Below are 18,628 nucleotides of genomic sequence, written 5' to 3' on the forward strand. Positions count from 1 at the left end.
TTGCAATCTTAAAACATTGTTGTACCAAATAGAATTAGAAGTCACATAAAGGTTGAAAAGATAAGTTGATTATTGTTGCATCATATACTAATATTGACATGAGGTCCCCTCTATGATAAAACCTTCAGTAGTAGAAGTGACTTCCCCGGAAGTAGAAGCTTGAGTGGTAGACATAGTAGAGGTAGTATCTTGCATGTTTTGGTTTTTCTGTTGTCTTGAATTTGTTCATAATCTTGTAGATAGATTGAGACCTGCATATATAATTACTTATTGTTAGTATACCAGACCAAAAAGATAGAAGCAAACTTGAGCAGTAGAAGCTTGAGTAGCAGATGCTTTGGTTTTTTTTTTTTTTTTTGCTTGAGGATTGCCTCTTAAATTATCATACAATATGTGAGATTAATTTAATTATTTTGGGTTAACTTTAGTATTTAAAATGTGGAATACTTACTGTAACATATGGTGGTTTGCCTTCTGGAATTGCTATGGTAAGGTCGGCATCATTTGCCCCCAATGGGTAGCTCGATCGGTGTGGTTATGTAATGATCAAGGCTGAAGGATTAAGGAATTGAGGATGATAAAAGGAGAGGAAAGAGAAGAACCATCGGGGAAGAAGAGAACAGAGCAGAAAAGGTAGGGAATATAGAGTTCAGAGTAGAATTGATTATTTGAGAGAGAAGATTACAATTCACATACAAGCTGATCTTCATTACATCCCAAATTTTCTATATATAGATTCAGCTTACAAAGTAGTTACACGTAACTAACATTCTTCTTACAACTAATTGGTCTAATTATCAGATTGGGTCATAACAATGCCTCACCATTAAACAATCCTAGTCCCTAGGATTGAACTCTGAAAAGTCTAAACTAGAAACAAATTGATCCCCTTGAACACGAGTCTAGTGAATGCAAAGTTGACCGTGAGTCTTAGCTTCAAGGCAAAAACAACGTAACTATGCTCTCATCTTCCATTATCTGAGTTAATTCACCACCACCTGGATCCCATGGAAAATGTGATTTGCAAGCTCTGTAGTGCTGGAATTTTTCAATTGAAATAGTAGCAATTGTCCAAATCATTTTCAGCCCATAAACTTCACCCCAGTCGTCATGCCTCTATTTAATTCTATACTGGGCCAACTTTAAGACAGAATTATGCAATGGAATCAGCACTTGGGTGACTTAAAAGCTGATTTGTCATCATCAAGTCCTGGTCCCAATTAATGATCAAGATTATGTCGTCTTCAATAGGCCTCTTACCCAATGCAACCTCCAATATCATAACAACAAGGCAAGAAAGATCACTTTCCAGATTTGTAAGAGTAGAGAAGACACACTCAGCAACCATATTTTCCCTTGTTCCAGCTAGCATAGTGACATTTTTTGTTTTGAAACTAAGCTCATAAACTCCTACTGGAATAAAATCTCCAATCTCAATACTGGACTGAGCATAAAGCATCATATGACCTGACTCAACATCTTTGTGCATTGTCTGGTTTATGCACCGTAAATGTAGAGTTACAAGAGTAAAGTTTCCTTGACCATTACTTCTATCTTCCATGAACCCCTTTACACTAGATTCAATCTTAGCAAGGGACAAATAAACTAGCACTCCCATCCTCTATAATTTGGTTAGACCATCTTCACTATGCCATTTCTTAGTAATCTGCTCATCATTGTGCAGCATACAACTATAGTCCCATCTTCTTGGGTGACTAAAAACTAAACCCAAATACCTTGGAACAGCTCTTGAGCAATCCTCCTCTTCAAGTATGACTAGTAATATTTTGGAGAATCTAGACCACAACATCTTGAATGGCCCATAACTGGGATTACAAGCATTATCTCCAACCCTCATTAACTTCTGCAGATTCGCCAAAATTTCAGCCTGGATTTTCCCTAAATCTTGATATTCAATCCAACTAATCATCTCTCTCTCCGGCTTAAGATCAATTCCTCATGAGTCGGTATCAACAAAAGCCAAGCATTTAATCTTTCTCATATCAACAGCAGCATGATTTCCATAAACGTCATCAAACAAGAAAGTGAACCTTATATCAACCTTAGTTTTACTTAGTAGATCATGATAATCAGAGACATCTTCAAGAAGACCCAAACAATCCTCATTCATGCTTAACGAACCTCTATAAGAACTAATGGAAGATGCAAGTTCATCAAGAACATGATGCAGTAACTTTGGATGATGAATCAAGATATGGAGTTTATCATTAAAATCCTCACTCAATTCAATATGACTCGTTTTCACTACAGAATCAGAATGATTATTGCCTTCACTTGGTTCAAGGAAAAGCTCATACCTATCAGTTTCATCATCATCAAAATAATGTTTGGTTTCGTCTTGGAATTTTGCAACTCCCAAATAAAAAATCCCATTTGGCTTGATCAACTTTGTCTCCAATGAAACATTAACCTGCAAATTGTGTGTATAGATCATTCCATCATTGCCTTCGTTGCTGTAATCGGTTTCAACAGTAACTTGATTCGCATTAGGAGCCCAGTTCTCAACTATCCCTAAAACAGAACCTGTAACTCCAACATAAGAAGAACATTCATCCTCTGCACTTCTTGAAGGGGAGAAGACTTTAAAGCTACAATCTGTTTTTACTTCTTGATACCCAGGATTCAAGGTTATTCCTTCAGTAAGAAACATGGGATGGCCCAAGATTTCATTCTCTCCATCCCCTATTCCCACCTCTTTGGTATCCTCCACTAGAGGTTCATCCAGATTTTTCAAGATTCCATCGTCCTCAATGAAGGGCATTTCAACAATACTATTTTCCTCCATATTCAGTTGCTCATCCATTTTCACGGTCTCAAGTTCAAGAAGTTGATTCTTGAATTCCAATTCTCTTTCATTGCTCAACATTGAATGTTCCAACTCATCTTGAACTGAAATGGATGAAGAATGAAGCTTTGAACTTTCACCAAACAAGTGGTGTTCTTCAATTGCAAAACCATAGTCACCTTCCAAATGTTCTTCCATTTCACCATGGAGGACTTCAAACTTGTCTGTTTCTACCGTTGCCAAATGTGCATCAGTCCACTTCTTGATTGGGGTAGATGTTGAAAGAGGGACCTTCTTGGAATTTGATTCCTTTGTTTCTTCAAGAATTTGATTCATGAATTTTCCTTTCATCCATTTCGTGAAATTTCCTTCCTTCCGTTTGGCTTGATTAGACACAGTTGAAAGCCACTCATTTTCATCCAAAATTGGATAATCCTCCCTTAATCGCCCCTCTCTGATTAGGGTTCTTAGGAATTCATTAAATGTAGCTGCAAATGAAATCACACTACTCCTTAACTCGGAATCGATCTTGTCTGGCCTAGATTTGCATTCTGCTACATTTACTTTTGTTGTGCATTCCGCTGCATTTACTTCCGCTAAACTGTGAAACTCAGATTCTTGTGTCCCCATTTGATTAAGCAAGAATCAATTTGAAAAGAAGGAAAAGAGAGAAAAGAAAGGAAATAAAGGAAGAATGTAGATTAATAGAAGAGTTGAAGATAGAGATAAGAACAGGAAAAGAAGGGACAAGGAAGAGTAGAAATAAGAGAGGAATAGAGAGAAGATTCGAAAAAAGAATGATATCTTTGGGGTAATCGAAGCTTGCAATCCGAGGACCGCAAGCTCTGATACCAATTGTAATGATCAAGGCTGAAGAATTAAGGAATTGAGGATGATAAAAGGAGAGGAAAGAGAAGAACCATCGGGGAAGAAGAGAACAGAGCAGAAAGGGTAGGGAAGATAGAGTTCAGAGTAGAATTGATTATTTGGGAGAGAAGATTACAATTCACATACAAGCTGATCTTCATTACATCCCAAATATTTTATATATAGATTCAGCTTACAAAGTAGTTACACGTAACTAACATTCCTCTTACAACTAATTGGTCTAATTATCAGATTGGGTCATAACAGGTTATTCCTCTTTAAGCATACCCACCAGAGTTCGAGTCCCGTTGTTAACGCGTTCGGAGTGGGTTGGGGCACCCTCTCCCAAACCGCAGAGAATTAGTCGGAACGAAGGCCAGACACCCTTGTGTCGAAAAAAAAAGGGTCGGCATTATTTAAGTCGGTCATTTTCGTTGGCATCATTGGATTGTTTTGCTCACGCCAGAGAATTAGTATAAATGATCAGCATCTATTAGTGTAGTTATTGGTATATTTTAACATTATGTAGGTGATAGTCTAACCTTCGATCGACAATGATTGCTTGTCTAGTACGTGGCTGAATCCAAAATGTACACCCTATTTTGAGATTTTATAAATTTTTTTATTATATATTTTATAAAGTGAGGATATAAATTTTTTGTTAGTGCAATTTTATAGCAGTATTTATTTTTTGCTTTAAAATAAAAACTTCGAATTGTACCTATTTTGTAATTGTTGTCGATGCAGTAAATGAAGACATTTGTAATGAATGGTCTTTTAACGTTTTGCAATTCTTGGACTGGTGTTGGATTGTTAATTGTCAACCGTTGCATGTTTGACAAGAAACTCAATTTTTTTTAAGAAAAAAAAATAAACCACTTTCTATCATACAAAATCTCAATAGAACCGTTTCCTAACACTTCCTCCAAATCTGTCAAAGCAAACTCCAAATTCTACATAGTAAACAAAATTCTAACCAACAATAAGTAAATCCACTGAATCCCTCCCAAAACTTTCCCCGAGACGTTATTTGGTTGTCCAATTAGGCAGTTTGGATTATGAATAAGTGCTTTTCCACTGAGAGAATACTTTAGCAAAATCAGCCAACGATGAATTCAATCTATTAAACTTATTAGCAAATTGGTGTGGTTAGAATTAAAGAATTTGTTCCTGTCATTTAAGAGTCATTTGGCCAATCGTACCAATTTATCTTTGTTGATACGTAACTAACCAAAAACAAACCAATTCAATTCAGCGCTAACTATTGTTCTTGCCACCCAATTCAATTCAATTCACATCACAATGGAACCATCCAATCGAGAACAAGAACCATCAGTGTGTATGAATTCTTTTGTTCAATTGTAGAAAACACAGAAGACAAACCAAAAGGCAAACACATCTCAAGTTGAACCACCAAAAATAGCTGTTCCTAAAAATCATAGCGAAATGCAAAGAATGACCACGGCAGATATAAGCATCTGAAGGGAGACGGAAAGAACATAACGGAAAGAAGTGGAAGAAAATACATTCGGACAGGGTTTAGAAATGGCTAAAACTAATTGTTCAGATATATATTAAAAATCACTCCAACAACAATTAATAAAGCCTCCTCCTTTTCAAGAATTTTTAAGGCCTTTAATGGTCATTTCAGGAAACACGCCAAAAATAAGGCTTACATCACTAGTATCCACTGCTGAAAATATGATTAAAATAAGCTCACATATTCAAAATGCCCATAAGTTAAAAATAATGTAAGGACATTTATGAAACAACCACAAAGAAAACGCTACCCAATTTTGTACCTAAAGTTCAACCTTCATTTCAAATAATCCCACATTTTCAAAATACCTCCATCCATACGGTTAAAATTCAAAACTCCCTTTTGACTAAAACTCATTCTTATAATATAAGGATTTGGTTCGTGGACTAATTAATTGCCATTTGTTTCCTATCTGCTATCCTGCTATTTCTTTTTTCTTCTTTACTCTGATTCTGCCGTAAGACAACGTCACTTTCCCATCCTTGTTTGTACGTATTCTTCCATAGGTTTACCTTATTCGTTAGACTTTATAGGCATTCTTCTATTGGTTTACGTTATTCGTTAGACTTTATTGGCACTTCCAATTTGCTTCTTCTTTTTTTTTTTTCTTTCATTCAAGATACATTTGGCAGCATCATTCTATCAGATTAAATCATTTACTTGATTAAATTCGTTTTAAATGACCTATATATAGTTTACGTACAAGTGATTTTATCAAAATCCCCGGCCCGGGTTGTCAGTAAGAATAAAGAAAACTTTTACAACTAGTTAGAAAAGAAAAATAATTTGAGTTTCTGTTGCAAGTCTTTAAAGAAAAATCCAATGATTGACTTGGGATTTGATCGATCACAAACATAAATCACTTGCATAAGAACATTGTATTCGTCAACCAAACTTTCACAAAGTTGGTTTTCATGGGATTGTGAAAGCATGAAACGACATACTGTATTATGGAGGAACAATGACAGAAAGGGCAATTGGCAACAGTTGGCTGTTGTTGTAGGCTTTTTCTCCTTAAACTTTCCCTTTCTTGAATGAATTGAATAATCAAATCAAATAGTGCAGTCATTTTGCCACAGCAAGTGGGGCTAATTTCTCAGAATATATGTGAAAAAAAAAAAACAATCCGCCAAATGTAGCTCTGACTGGGGGTGTTTCTCAAACTATAGCAAAATAAATTTCCCTTCCAGCATTTAATTGGCAAAAGACGACTGCAAAAATTTTAGTGCCCTGGAAAGTGTCAGCCGCTGCCGTGCTGACTGTGCACGGTAGCGGCTGACACTTGCAGGCATAGCAGAAATTTTGCAGCCGTTGACGTGCATAGTCAGCACGGCAGCAGCTGACACTTTCCATCAGCGGCTGACTTTTGGACTGCGTGATTTTGTGTCTTTCTTTCAAGGCATACGAAGTTCATTTTGCAAGTTTACACCAAAAAATGACTAATTATTTAGTATTTCAAATTAACAAGAAAGCCAACGCTAATTTTTGTCTAATTTTATTTGTAAATCAGTAAACCATTATCAAATTACTCATTTGTTTTCCTTTCTTTTCTTTTGTGTATACTTAAACTAATCAATGTATATATTTTTAAAAAGACTTTGACTTAGGGGCTAGTTTCTTAGAATATAACAAAAAAAAGATCCACTGTGCACAGTTCTGATGTAATCCCCGTACATAACTATATCACAGTTATTATGATATTTGTCTATAGCATGCTATGGATTAATTTGTTAAAAGAAATTTTATAATAGATCAAGTTGACAGTAGTTCGTAAACTATAGTTGCTTACATTAAAAAAATAATTTTTTTAACCCACCATAGGTTCTGAAGATTTTTCCACTCAAAAAATCTCCTAATTTGTTGGATTATCACACTTGTTTTATATTTGATGAAACGGTAATTAGCCCTAACGTTTTTGAATCATTTAAAGTTAACATCATTGGTGCGAAATGAGAAATTAATTACATATTAATTATTAAATCTTAAGTGTTAAATATAGTTACATTACTAAGCATGTTTGAAGAGTTAAATTATTAAAACGTAACATTTTATTCCCATGAATATCTTAACATTTTATTCCTATTAAAACGTAACATTAAGTCTCATAAGTAATCTAACATGATTGATAAACCAAAAAAAAAGAAAAGAAAAACACCCACAGATACAAATGAATATGTACAAAGCAAACAATCCAAACAGCATAAACATAAACGAAAGAATAGAAAGGAAACAGCCCTTCGGGGTTCGGTTCCGTGGTTGTAGTCCCAGTTGGGGGAGAGTCACGTCCAGGGATCGAGTCCCCGGGTTTACCTGGTCGGTGATGTTGGGCAGCCTCTCCCGGCCACGCAGTGGAATTAGTTGGGTCATACGGTAACCAGTCCACAAACCCAGATACCCACTGCGTTAGCAAAAAAAAAAAAAAAGAATAGAAAGGAAACTACTTTTCAAGTACCTCGGGTTTGGGAAAGGGGTTTTGTCATACCAATAGTGGAGGAGAACAGAGGAAGCTGCTGAAGAGGTCGAAGGGACAATGATAGCGTGAAATTGCTTACAAAAGAAGTTGCCAATTGCACGAAATTGCCAAAAGTCAGGGGCGAAAGTGTCAGCTGCTGCCGTGCTGACTGTGCACGGCAACGGTGCAAAATCCTGCAAGTGTCAACCACTACCGTGACACTTTCCAGGGCACTAAAATTTTTGCAGTCGTCTTTTGCCAATTAAATACGGGAGGGGAAATTTATTTTGCTAGTTTAAGAAACACCCCCAGTCACCCGGTCAGAGTTACATTTGACGAATTGTTTTTTTTTTCACGTATATTCTGTTACATTTGACGGATTGTTTTTTTTTCACGTATATTTTGAGAAATTAGTCGGGCAAGTGGAGACAGTAAGTCAGGCTCTCTTAAGGGCGGGCAAGCCATCTGGCCCAGACAATAGACAGTGTTAGATATACATATACTAGTTTTTTTTTTTTTTTTTTTTGTCAAATATCAACTTCAATATATAGAGATATACATAGACTAGTTGGGGCAGGCCGAACAATGTTGAACCCAAGCCCAATAAATGAACCAAATTTGATGATTAAATCAATAAATATTTTTCATCAACATACAAAAAGCTATAAATTTCGATTCGAATTACTACAAAATACTAATCAAGTAGATTGAATATGACACAAAATATTCTACAAAAGACTAATCAAGTAGATTGAATATGACACAAAATACTAGTCAAGTAGGTTGAACATGAAGTGACAGGACAAGATTTAAAATCTTTTTGTATTATGTTGAATTAATATAGCATAATTGAATATATTAAAATGATCTCTTTCTTTTTTTGGGTATATGTTAGGTATGTGAGGATTTTAAATTTGTTGTTTTATGATTGAAATTACTAAGGATTAATCTTCAAAAAGTTTAAGTTGACAAAGGGCTGAACTTAAAACTTTTAAAATAGTATACTAAGGGCTTATCTATAACTTTTGCAAGTATTCGTCATTAAAGACATTGACATTTCCTCTTAGATGACACTTTTTTAGTTAACGATAGTAATGGAGACAAGTTTTCCATATATTATGATATCCCTTCGTGATGGTACTAAATTTTGAGAATCAAAACAAAATATGCATTAAGTTTTGGGACTGAAATTGCAAATCAGTAAAAGTTGGTGGATAATGAAATTTTTTGGAAATCTAAATTCAACCCACAAATTAAAGTAGAGCTTTTGGACTTTTGGATTTGGGCTTCAAGTTCTATGTTCAAGACTCGTACTCGGCTCAAAAAAATATTAGGAAATCGGGCCTATTTTAGGCTTGGTTGAAGCTCATAATTAATTTACAATTATATATTATGTGCATGTAATATTTATTTTATTTTACCATTATAAGTGAATTACAAATTGTGTTTGTAATAACACATATAACTATTAACCAATATACATCATTATAAATAAAAAATATATACTTATATACTTAATTATGTGGGCTAGGTACTAATCCAGTCGAGTCTCATTAAGCTAATGTTCGACTTACAATTTAATCGGTCCTTGTTTTGAAGCCTAAATTCAACCCAATCCAATGATGTGCAAGATTTGGCCCTAAATTCTTCAAATCAATCGAGTAGAGTTCAGGTTGGTTTGACCCCATTAACAATTCTAATGAGCACTTATCCTTAAAAAAAACCTGAGCACACAACATATAATTTAGTTTGATGGAAAAGTTTATTTATTTAATACCGTTTACCCACATTTCATGAAGCGATAAACAAGATGAATGTAAGAATATCTTAATATCTCAAGCATACATGCTAAGCATCAAGTTGAAATGAAAAAAATGAGAAACAAGCAAGAGCGCATGAACCAGGTACATTAATGACAAGGAGGACATAAAATTCGTCGTGTCCTTATTTCTTAGAAGCTTTAATATGAATCCCATCTCCAAAATTCAGCAATGGAGTACGAGTGATGTTGCTAGCTTTGACAAGTTTCCATCTGTAATAAGGAGACCAATAAATTCTTGTCGAATACGAATACACGCAAAAACACATAATTCAGTATATTTTTCTTCTCACAGTAAATGAATGTGAAGTTAGAAGCCCATAAGTTATACCCGTATTTGGTCATCAAAACATGAAAAATATCGACAGGAGTGCTTTACTGAATTCAGCACCTGCACATTGTCTCGCACCTCTGCCGAAAGGCATAAAGTTCATCGCTGTAACACTTGGATCAAGGTCCCGATAGGAGCAAGAAGCAGTATACGTTTAATAGCAAAATCAATTTGCAAACATTTGCCTCTCCAATGAGGCATCTCAAGCGAAAATTGTAGAGTTAAGGAGAAGTAATTCGACTTCAAAATAAAAGAGAGAAAGCAGAAAACAAATAAAAAGGTAAGAATTGAAGAAGTACCTTCCAACGCCATGGGTTGAAAGCAAGAGGATCTCTAAACACTCCAGTATTTAAGTGTTGAGCAGAAGAGGCAATCATAATGCCCCAGCCGGCTGGAATAGTGTATCCTAAAAGGGAATAAAGTGCATATAATGAGTCTCGCAGAAGCCTTCAGGTGTTGTATACTATATTGCACAGTATTTGGAGTAAGTAAAATTTTTTCCAATTTGTGCAATACACTAAATCATAATTACAACCTACCATTCACTTCAACATCTTTTGTGGCTCTACGAAGAAGTCCAGGACTGATGCTTGCTATTCTTACGGTTTCATGAATTAACTGCATTTTATGTTTGTGTTAGTGTGTCATATACATGAAATGCTTCAACCTTAAGCTGATTACGAAAGTAGTTTAGTATAAACAGCAGTGAAGGAAATAGGCTATTTATGATGTGATCCTATGCTTGTGAGTTGTGAAAATGGGACTTGGTCAAGTACAGTTGATGTCCTTATGCAGTTGCACTATTGTTATATTTTTTTATACAATTTGGTGTACATTCACATAACTCTACTGTACGCGTGCATTTGTTTGTGTGGAGCAAATCAATAGATGTATAAAACCCATGTCTGTAAGTGTGTACTAAATTTTAAAAAACGTATAACATGTTATTGCACAAAAACCCAACCATACCTACTCCATGTTCATAAAAATGCATATAAACACATGTATGACTTTTGCAAACACTGAGGATAGAAACCATAATGCATAATTTGAAACTTGAAGACATTAATAGGTGTTACTTGGAGTGTGAATGTCATCGACTTGTACTCATCCCAAGTGACTGAAGAACTTGATTTTGGTCTATTCCTAAGGATTTCTTCATGCTCAACCTGAAAAGCAATGGGGAGTATCTATAAAAAACTATTGTTCATATGATATATGGATAAGGTACTTCCATAGAATGCCAAAAACCACGAAGCTATAAACATAAACTAACCTGCAATTGTTCTATTGCTGAAGGATTTTCAGAAAGTAGTTTGAGAGCTAATGAAATTATTGAAGAATTTGTTTCAGTGGTGGCAAACAAAGTAGAAAATAAGATCTTGACAACAAAATCTTCCTGTGCAAATTTTTCCGTCTTCATATCTTTTACGAATTGACTAAGAATGTGTCCTTCATGCATCTTATCATCATGTGAAGCCTGCTTCTCCTTTACTATCTCCCGTAATGTACTTGTAACTTCCATTTTTTCCTGAAATATTTGAAGTATATGCTCAAATTCAGCTATTAAAAGGCTTGCCCCTGGAAAATATGATATTCCCACTGAAAGGATAACAAAGCATTTTGATCATTTCTAGACTTTGTCTATCTTATGCTCGGTTACCTCAAGGCACTTGTGAAATCTTGTTCCGGGAATATTCAAAGGAAATGACATGAGAACTTGTATAAAGTTGGTCAATTTCTCAGCTGTACTTTGTCGAAGTCTTTCAGCATCACATCCAAACAGTTGCCTTGATGTAAACTTGCACACCATCTACAGTGGAAAACAATTTACAACTTTATTCAGATTTCAGCTGGAAAAAGGGTTAAAAAATAAAATAAAAAATAAACAGGAAAATAGCAAAATTACAGATGCTGCGCTTGATAATCACAAAATTATCTGAAGTAACTATTTTATCGTTATCCATAAATTTTATGTGTTTTTAACCCCATATAAAATAGTTGATTCGGTTTTTTTTAAAAAAAGTTTCACCATTGAAAATGCACGTTTAAGTTCAACGGAATCATGTTTGGACCAGCTGCCCAAATTTCTGTAAATCAATTCTTCTAACTGGGAAAGCAACTTTTCCTTAATAGACTCCCCGCCAGAGTGATTTAGTATGAAGCTTCTCGGGTAGCGATGGCCAGGTTGATTTGTTTTGTGTTCTCCATCTGGAGAAATAGCCTTGGAGAATGCATCCATGTACCAGAACTGCACTGGTTTTCCTTCTTGCAAGAAGAGACAGTGGTTCACTTTTGGATCACTTGATACCACGACAGGCTGACCTGCTATATTTGTTTTGAAAAGCGGTCCATGTCTGAAATACAGGAAAAAAAAATATTGTTAGAAAAAAAAATGCTAATATGTGTGTGTACGTGTGTATGTATGTATATAAAGAAATTTTTTAACGGATGCCTAATAGACAATCGTTGACATACCTAAATTTTACCAAATTATTATATATATATATATATATATATATATATATATATACACACACACACTAACAATTATTATTTATTCTTACATTTGTATACTTTTTTTTAATTAATCTTACATTTCCAAAAATTTAACATCTGAAGTAAATCTTAACAGTTATTCAATGGGCACGGTTAGACAGACTCACACATAACAAGGTCAGAAAATAGAAGTGAAATCTACAAAACAGAGAACTTGTTAGGATGAAAAGTTGAAGAAGATGAATTGAATTAACAGTGCTTGTTTAATACTTTTGAATTCTGTTCTTGATGAACATGTGAACGTCCAATGAATTGCTGGGAAAGAAAAGGTGTAGAGTTTCTCCAATGAGAGGAAGGCCCATAGAACCAGGAGGCAGACCTGCTCCAGCTTTGCATTTTGGATTCAGCCATTTGAGAACATAATAAACAAGGTATGCAATGACCATTGACCATATTGCACACAGCAAAGTGGACCACATTTTTTGGGATACTCGGGCAATTGATTTGAGAACAAGCTGATTAATTCAAGCACCAAGTAATATTACTACTAGAGCTATTGGCAATTGTACCCACTGATCGATGAATTATATCCCATATATACAAGGCATGAACCCTCAAGAAATTTGTTTTGGGAACCAAGTAACGACCAAAGATGCTGAGACACTAAGAAATTTTTTTGGGAAACAAGTAACTACCACAGATGCTAAGACATTAAGAAATTTGTATTGGGAACCAAGTAACTACCAAAGATGCTGAGACACTAAGAAAGAATTTTGTTTTGGGTGTCTAATTAAATGACACCTAAAAAATGTCAAGAAACTTTTGTTTCTAACAACTTGCACACTGGGAATACGTTGAGCCTTAAAGAAATGAATCTCAAGTTTAGACCTGACAATTATGTCAATCCAACAACCCACCCAACCTACCCACCAATTTGAGAGGTTGGGTTGAGTAAACTGGGTATTGGGTCAATTTTAAATTGGGTAATAAAACCCTATATATATTTTGGGTTGTTTGGGTATTTGTGTTGGGCACCAATTACCCAACTTAAGTTAAAAAAATAAATAAACAAATTAAACACAAAACGCACGATCACACCTGCAGGAATTGATCTTTAAGTCAACGACTTTCCCAGTATATGGGGCCCCACAGATCATATAATCAGGTGTAACCCCAGTGCACGATAACTTGCCTAAATCTTGACCATCCAAACAAGACCATATCCACATTTCGGCTTTTGGCAAGCAGGAATCTCATATGGCTAAATTCTTGTAACGGCTCGATGGGATGCAACCTAATGACTATTAAATGTTGGTGTTTGCGAGTTGTGAGCAATGGGAACATAAGATCATAACAGTGTCCAATTGCTACACAATACAAATCCAATGGCAGCCCAACGTGAGATACACGCACCTTAAAGTGTGAATTGTTTAGATGTTCCTAATTTCTCCATTATTTAAAGATACACACACCTTTAAGCGTGATTGGAACTTTTATAAAACTAAAAATATGTTTGGAATAGCTAATGCTAAATAAAGTAACAAGACTTAGAAAATTGTATATTGGTATGCCATTTTTCATGCTATATCCAACTTGGACCAAAATTGTTGCTTGGGTCTCTTAGTTTGGACCAAAGTTATACCTAGATTGAAAATCCTTACTTGTATAAAAAAATAACGAATTCATCCAAGTAGTTTAAATAGTTAGTAAGTGTGTGTATTTGTGAAAGTATATTAATGTGTATTTTAGTGTGTTTGTATGTGTAAAAATAACGTATTTCAAAAGAACTTAAGAAGTGAGTGCGTGTTTGTATCTGTGAGTGTTTTAGTGTGTGAAAATATGTCTATCTATATGAAAATATATTTATGTGTGTGAAATTTTTTTTTTTTGTATGTCAAAATATATTTGAGAGAGTTTATGTATCAAAATCTATTATTTACTATATTGGGTAATATTTGGGTCATGGGTTTGAGATAACCCAAAATGACCCCATTCTAAAGTTGGGCGGGTTGGGTGTAACCCATTTTAATGAAAACCCAATATCAACCCGCCCAACCCGCCCAATTGCCAGGTATACTCAAGTTTATTGATCACATTATGCATATAAAATGACAAAAATAATTGCTGTCCTTTGCAGTAGGCAGCTAGGTAGGGTGAATTTTTCTATTCTTTTGTTTGTTATGTTTTAATGTTAGGCACCAGAATATTATAGCGGAAAGAAATAGAAATGTGATAGAGGGTGTGATTTTAAAAGATGTATACCAATCTTAACTACTAATTTTTTCAATTGTATGGTTATTCTCCTCAGGAAAACTAGAACAATTTATAGTGTAAGAGCTACTAATATTTGGATCATTTTGTACTTCTTAAGTTTTAATTCTATTAAGCGTTTTTTTAACATAACCTATAACTATTTCAAATAAATTGAAGTTGAATCTGGCCCAATTGGAAAAATAAAGAAAATATGTGTAACAAGACGAAATCTAGAAAAATATTTCTTTATTGTCCTTTCTGTCGATTATTGTCCTTTTGATCTTTGAAAAAAATACTTCGTTCACTGATCGATTTGGGATTGAACAATTACAGGCATAAACTACTTCCATAAGAATTTGTGTGTTAGGCGATGGTTTCTGCATCAACAAACTTACCTCGATATAACTAGAAATCACCTTGAGTCGGGCAAATTTTTAATCATGAAAAACCCAAAAATTTAATCATTGGAACAATGACAACGACTTATAAATTCAACAAATAACTCAAAACCATCACATAAAAAACCCAAAAAAAAAAATCAATTGTTTATTTAAGTTACAGCAAATTAGTTACTTATTATAACCCATAGCTTCTAGATTGACAATAAAACAAAAGGAGTAATAGCTTTGACAACTTGAAACTAAAAGCTTAATTGATTAGTTGATTATTGAACGATGCTGATTATAGAGAACAAAAATAATCTAATCCTTGTTTGGGTTGCTTGTATAACTTTTATTCTTCACCAGAAAGCTTTCGAGCTTAGAAGAAATTTTGGTTGGATGAGGGATAGAAAATTTTGATAAAGCAGTGGGCTTCGAGAATTTCCTATGTCTGTTAGGGTGCTATTTTACATGAATAGTATGTGGAGCAATTTTCTGAGGGGAAAATGTTAATACGAATTACGGTTACAAGAATTTCCAGTAAATCACCATTTTGAGCATGCCATTTAAAAGAGGAACTACCCGCAAATTATTGAAAATCTGATTGATCAGAGATTGATATCCGTTCTATCTTGACAGCATGGAGGACTTAAAACACTTCTAGGATAGCGTGAATTTGTGAGAAAATGTTGTAGGATGATAAAGGAAATACAAGGAGACAATTTGGAGCTGAACTTGCTAGAAAATAATGACTCATTTTTTTTTTTCACTTAACAAAGAAATCATTTAACTGATATTTGGTTCAACAACGAAAACAACTGAAACAAAACAATCTGGCCGATGGCTGCTTGAACAAAGAAATCAATTTGATTGATGATTACGCCAACAATGAAATGAACATGACTAGTGATTGCTTTCATAAAGAAATTAATAATAGCAATCAAGGAGGGAGAGTGGTTACTGCTAACGTATGCCTACTTGATTTTCACCATTGATGCTTCTTTCTGAGCTCCATGGAGGATACCACATAGCTCATTGCAGCTTTGGAAATTATGCAGGTTCATCAACACTTTATCAATTGGTTAAGCAATCTTGTGATAACATCAAAATTTTCTATAAATTTGAATGGTACTTTGGTGGGATACATTGGTAGCGATAGAGGGTTAAGGCAAGGGGATCTAAGCTCATCCTATCCTTTTCTTATTGTAATGGAGGACTCTCTTTACTTTTTGCTGATGTCCAATCCAAAAGCTATGGTTTCCATCCCAAGTGTGCTGAGACTAAAATTAGTCACATCACCTTTGCTGATGATTTGCCTTTTCTGGCATCTGCTACACCTACTTTCAGGGCTACTATTAAGAGTATTCTGGAGAAATTTATATGGTTATTTGGGTTGGATTAGAGCATGAGCAGATGATTGAACTTGGAAATTCACTTGGTATGCCTATTGGAGGCTTTTTTCTTCATTTTTTTGGGGTCAGTATCTAGGTGTTCCTCTCATTTCTTTCAAAACTGAGTGTGCATGACTGTCAGCCAATTCTGGATAAGATGCTTCAAAGAATGCAAGTCTGGTCAACTAGGAAATTATCTTATGGAGGAAGGCTTGTGCTAATTAAATCTGCACTTAGTAGCACTTTTATTTACTGGGGGCAGCATCTTTGAGTTACCAAAAATAGTTGTCAAGAAAGTGGAGAGCATTCTGAGCTCATTTCTGCGTCATGATATGAACTGAAGTCTCCAAATGCTAAAGTATGCTGGAAGGAAATTTGTTTGCCATAGAAAGAAGGGGGATTGAGATTACTAAAAAAAAGTACAGAATAAAGTTTTGATTTTAAGGCATAGTTGGGACATTTTTTACGAGAAAGAGTCTCTTTAAATTCAAGTGATAAATGCACTAAACCCTTTTGAACTTTACCATTGGTTGCACTTTGCTCCACTCAACTCATTAAATAAACAATTTGCCCCTATTTGATCTTTTAAGACAAAAGTGCCTTTACTATATTATTTTAGTTTTTTATTTATTCATTCATTTTTTTTTTCTTTTCCACTACTTTCTTTCCTTTTTTATTTTTCATTCCTTTATTTTTATCCACTACTTTCCTTCCTTTTTATTCTTTTCTTTTTTCACTCTTCTTTTGCACTCCTTTCATGTCACTATTTCTATCACTTTCCTATTAGTATTACTAATTGTTATAATTTTTAATTCTAAATTCTAAATCTATTAATTTAAATACTATATATGCATACCTAACATGAACTTTGTTATAGCATTGACATTGTAATCATTATTACTTCTAATCATGATAAATAAAAAAAAGGTAGAAAGACATAAAGAATAAGTTTAAGAAGAATAAAAATAATATACAACTAATAATAGAAAAGAGAAGAATGTAGTTGATTTTATATGAGAGAAGGGAGAAAAATTCAAAAAACTTAAAGAAAATGGACAAGTAAAAAACGGAGAAGAAAGAAATAAAAAAAATGATTAACATATAAGGGGCACTTTTGTCCTAAAATGTCAAGTAGGAGGGTAAAGTAACTCTTTATTGAATTCAGGAAGGTAAAGTGGAACTGAAGATAAAGTTCAATGGATCCATTCTTAATTACTAAAACATCAGAATTTCTGAGCTATGAAATCAAGTCCTTCATCTTCTCAAAATTGGCGGAAATTGTTGAAGTTGAACAATTGCCCAATAAGTGTATCACGATGATTGTTAGGATGTTAAAGATACTCAATTTTGCTATGGTTATTGGCATCCCAAATGTCCACTGTTGCTGGTGTATTCAGGTCTTCTATCACACAATAGAGTGTAATATTCATTGTTACACCCTCTAATATGTTGCCATCTATCTTTATAGGAACTTTTTAATATATATTTTAGGTGTTAGATTTTTGAAAAGATAATATTAATTAAAAAATATATAAATGTAAATGGAGGTAACAATTCTTAGTATGTGTATATATATTATAGATTAAGTTAAATTCAGATATATTTATGAGTGTCTATTGGGCACCCGTTAGAAAAAATTTTTATCACAATTATACCTCTAACAAAGTTGAACTTTTAGAAAGGGCACATGTCAATGCATCAGGCCGTATAACACGGATGTTACAAATTAGTATGGACATGTCAATGCATCGGGACGTATAACACGCTTGTTACACATTAGTATGGACAAGAATACTCATGATTGAAATTATAGAAACAACTGCTGCAGAAAAGTCACTTATGGTTTCTTCTAATTGTTTTCTACTGCTAAAAATAGCACATTCCCTATCCAACATCTTTCCTTAACAGCGTGATTGGAATATCTTTGGATGATTTGATAGGGCTAAGGGTGCCCGACTCAATTTGGGCACTTGATCTGAAAAAAAATTGAGATTTTTGAAGGCCTAGATCTAGTTGGGCACCTCCAGCCTGGTTAGGACCGTCCATTACACGGCACTAGCAACCGCACCAAACCCTATTGAAGAGTTTTTTTGCTTTTTTTTTTTTTTTTAAAAAAAAGTTTGATAAATCTTGTATAAATTTAAAAATGGAACTGGCCGATTAATGTTGGCTATATTATGCTACTAGCTAGTGGCTTGAATTGGCAAACTAAAAGTGAATCAGTGGCTTGAATTGGCAACTAAAAGTGGAAGGGTGAAAACTCTTTCCCCAAAATGTGAAAATATAGCTT

General features: G+C 34.3%; 2 protein-coding genes across 2 annotated transcripts; both read right to left on the reverse strand.

Moving 5' to 3' along the window:
• LOC140006571 (uncharacterized) lies at window positions 1-4,011 on the reverse strand. Its single transcript, XM_072048666.1, has 2 exons — window positions 2,319-4,011; window positions 1-251 (listed from the first exon to the last, which is right to left on the reverse strand). Exons 1-2 carry the CDS (start codon window positions 3,434-3,436, stop codon window positions 125-127), a joined length of 1,245 nt encoding a protein of 414 aa, XP_071904767.1. The 5' UTR covers window positions 3,437-4,011; the 3' UTR covers window positions 1-124.
• A 959-nt stretch (window positions 4,012-4,970) lies between these two features.
• On the reverse strand, window positions 4,971-13,543 carry LOC113687355 (beta-amyrin 16-alpha-hydroxylase CYP87D16-like). Its single transcript, XM_027204980.1, has 10 exons — window positions 13,413-13,543; window positions 11,848-12,172; window positions 11,479-11,628; window positions 11,092-11,346; window positions 10,895-10,984; window positions 10,355-10,433; window positions 10,115-10,221; window positions 7,696-7,859; window positions 7,524-7,611; window positions 4,971-5,102 (listed from the first exon to the last, which is right to left on the reverse strand). The coding sequence occupies exons 1-10, from the start codon at window positions 13,541-13,543 to the stop codon at window positions 4,971-4,973; spliced, it is 1,521 nt and encodes a 506-aa protein (XP_027060781.1).
• Between the last annotated feature and the right edge of the window lie 5,085 nt (window positions 13,544-18,628).

This window comes from Coffea arabica, chromosome 5e, assembly GCF_036785885.1.
Source record: "Coffea arabica cultivar ET-39 chromosome 5e, Coffea Arabica ET-39 HiFi, whole genome shotgun sequence".
Classification (NCBI taxonomy): Eukaryota; Viridiplantae; Streptophyta; class Magnoliopsida; order Gentianales; family Rubiaceae; genus Coffea; species Coffea arabica.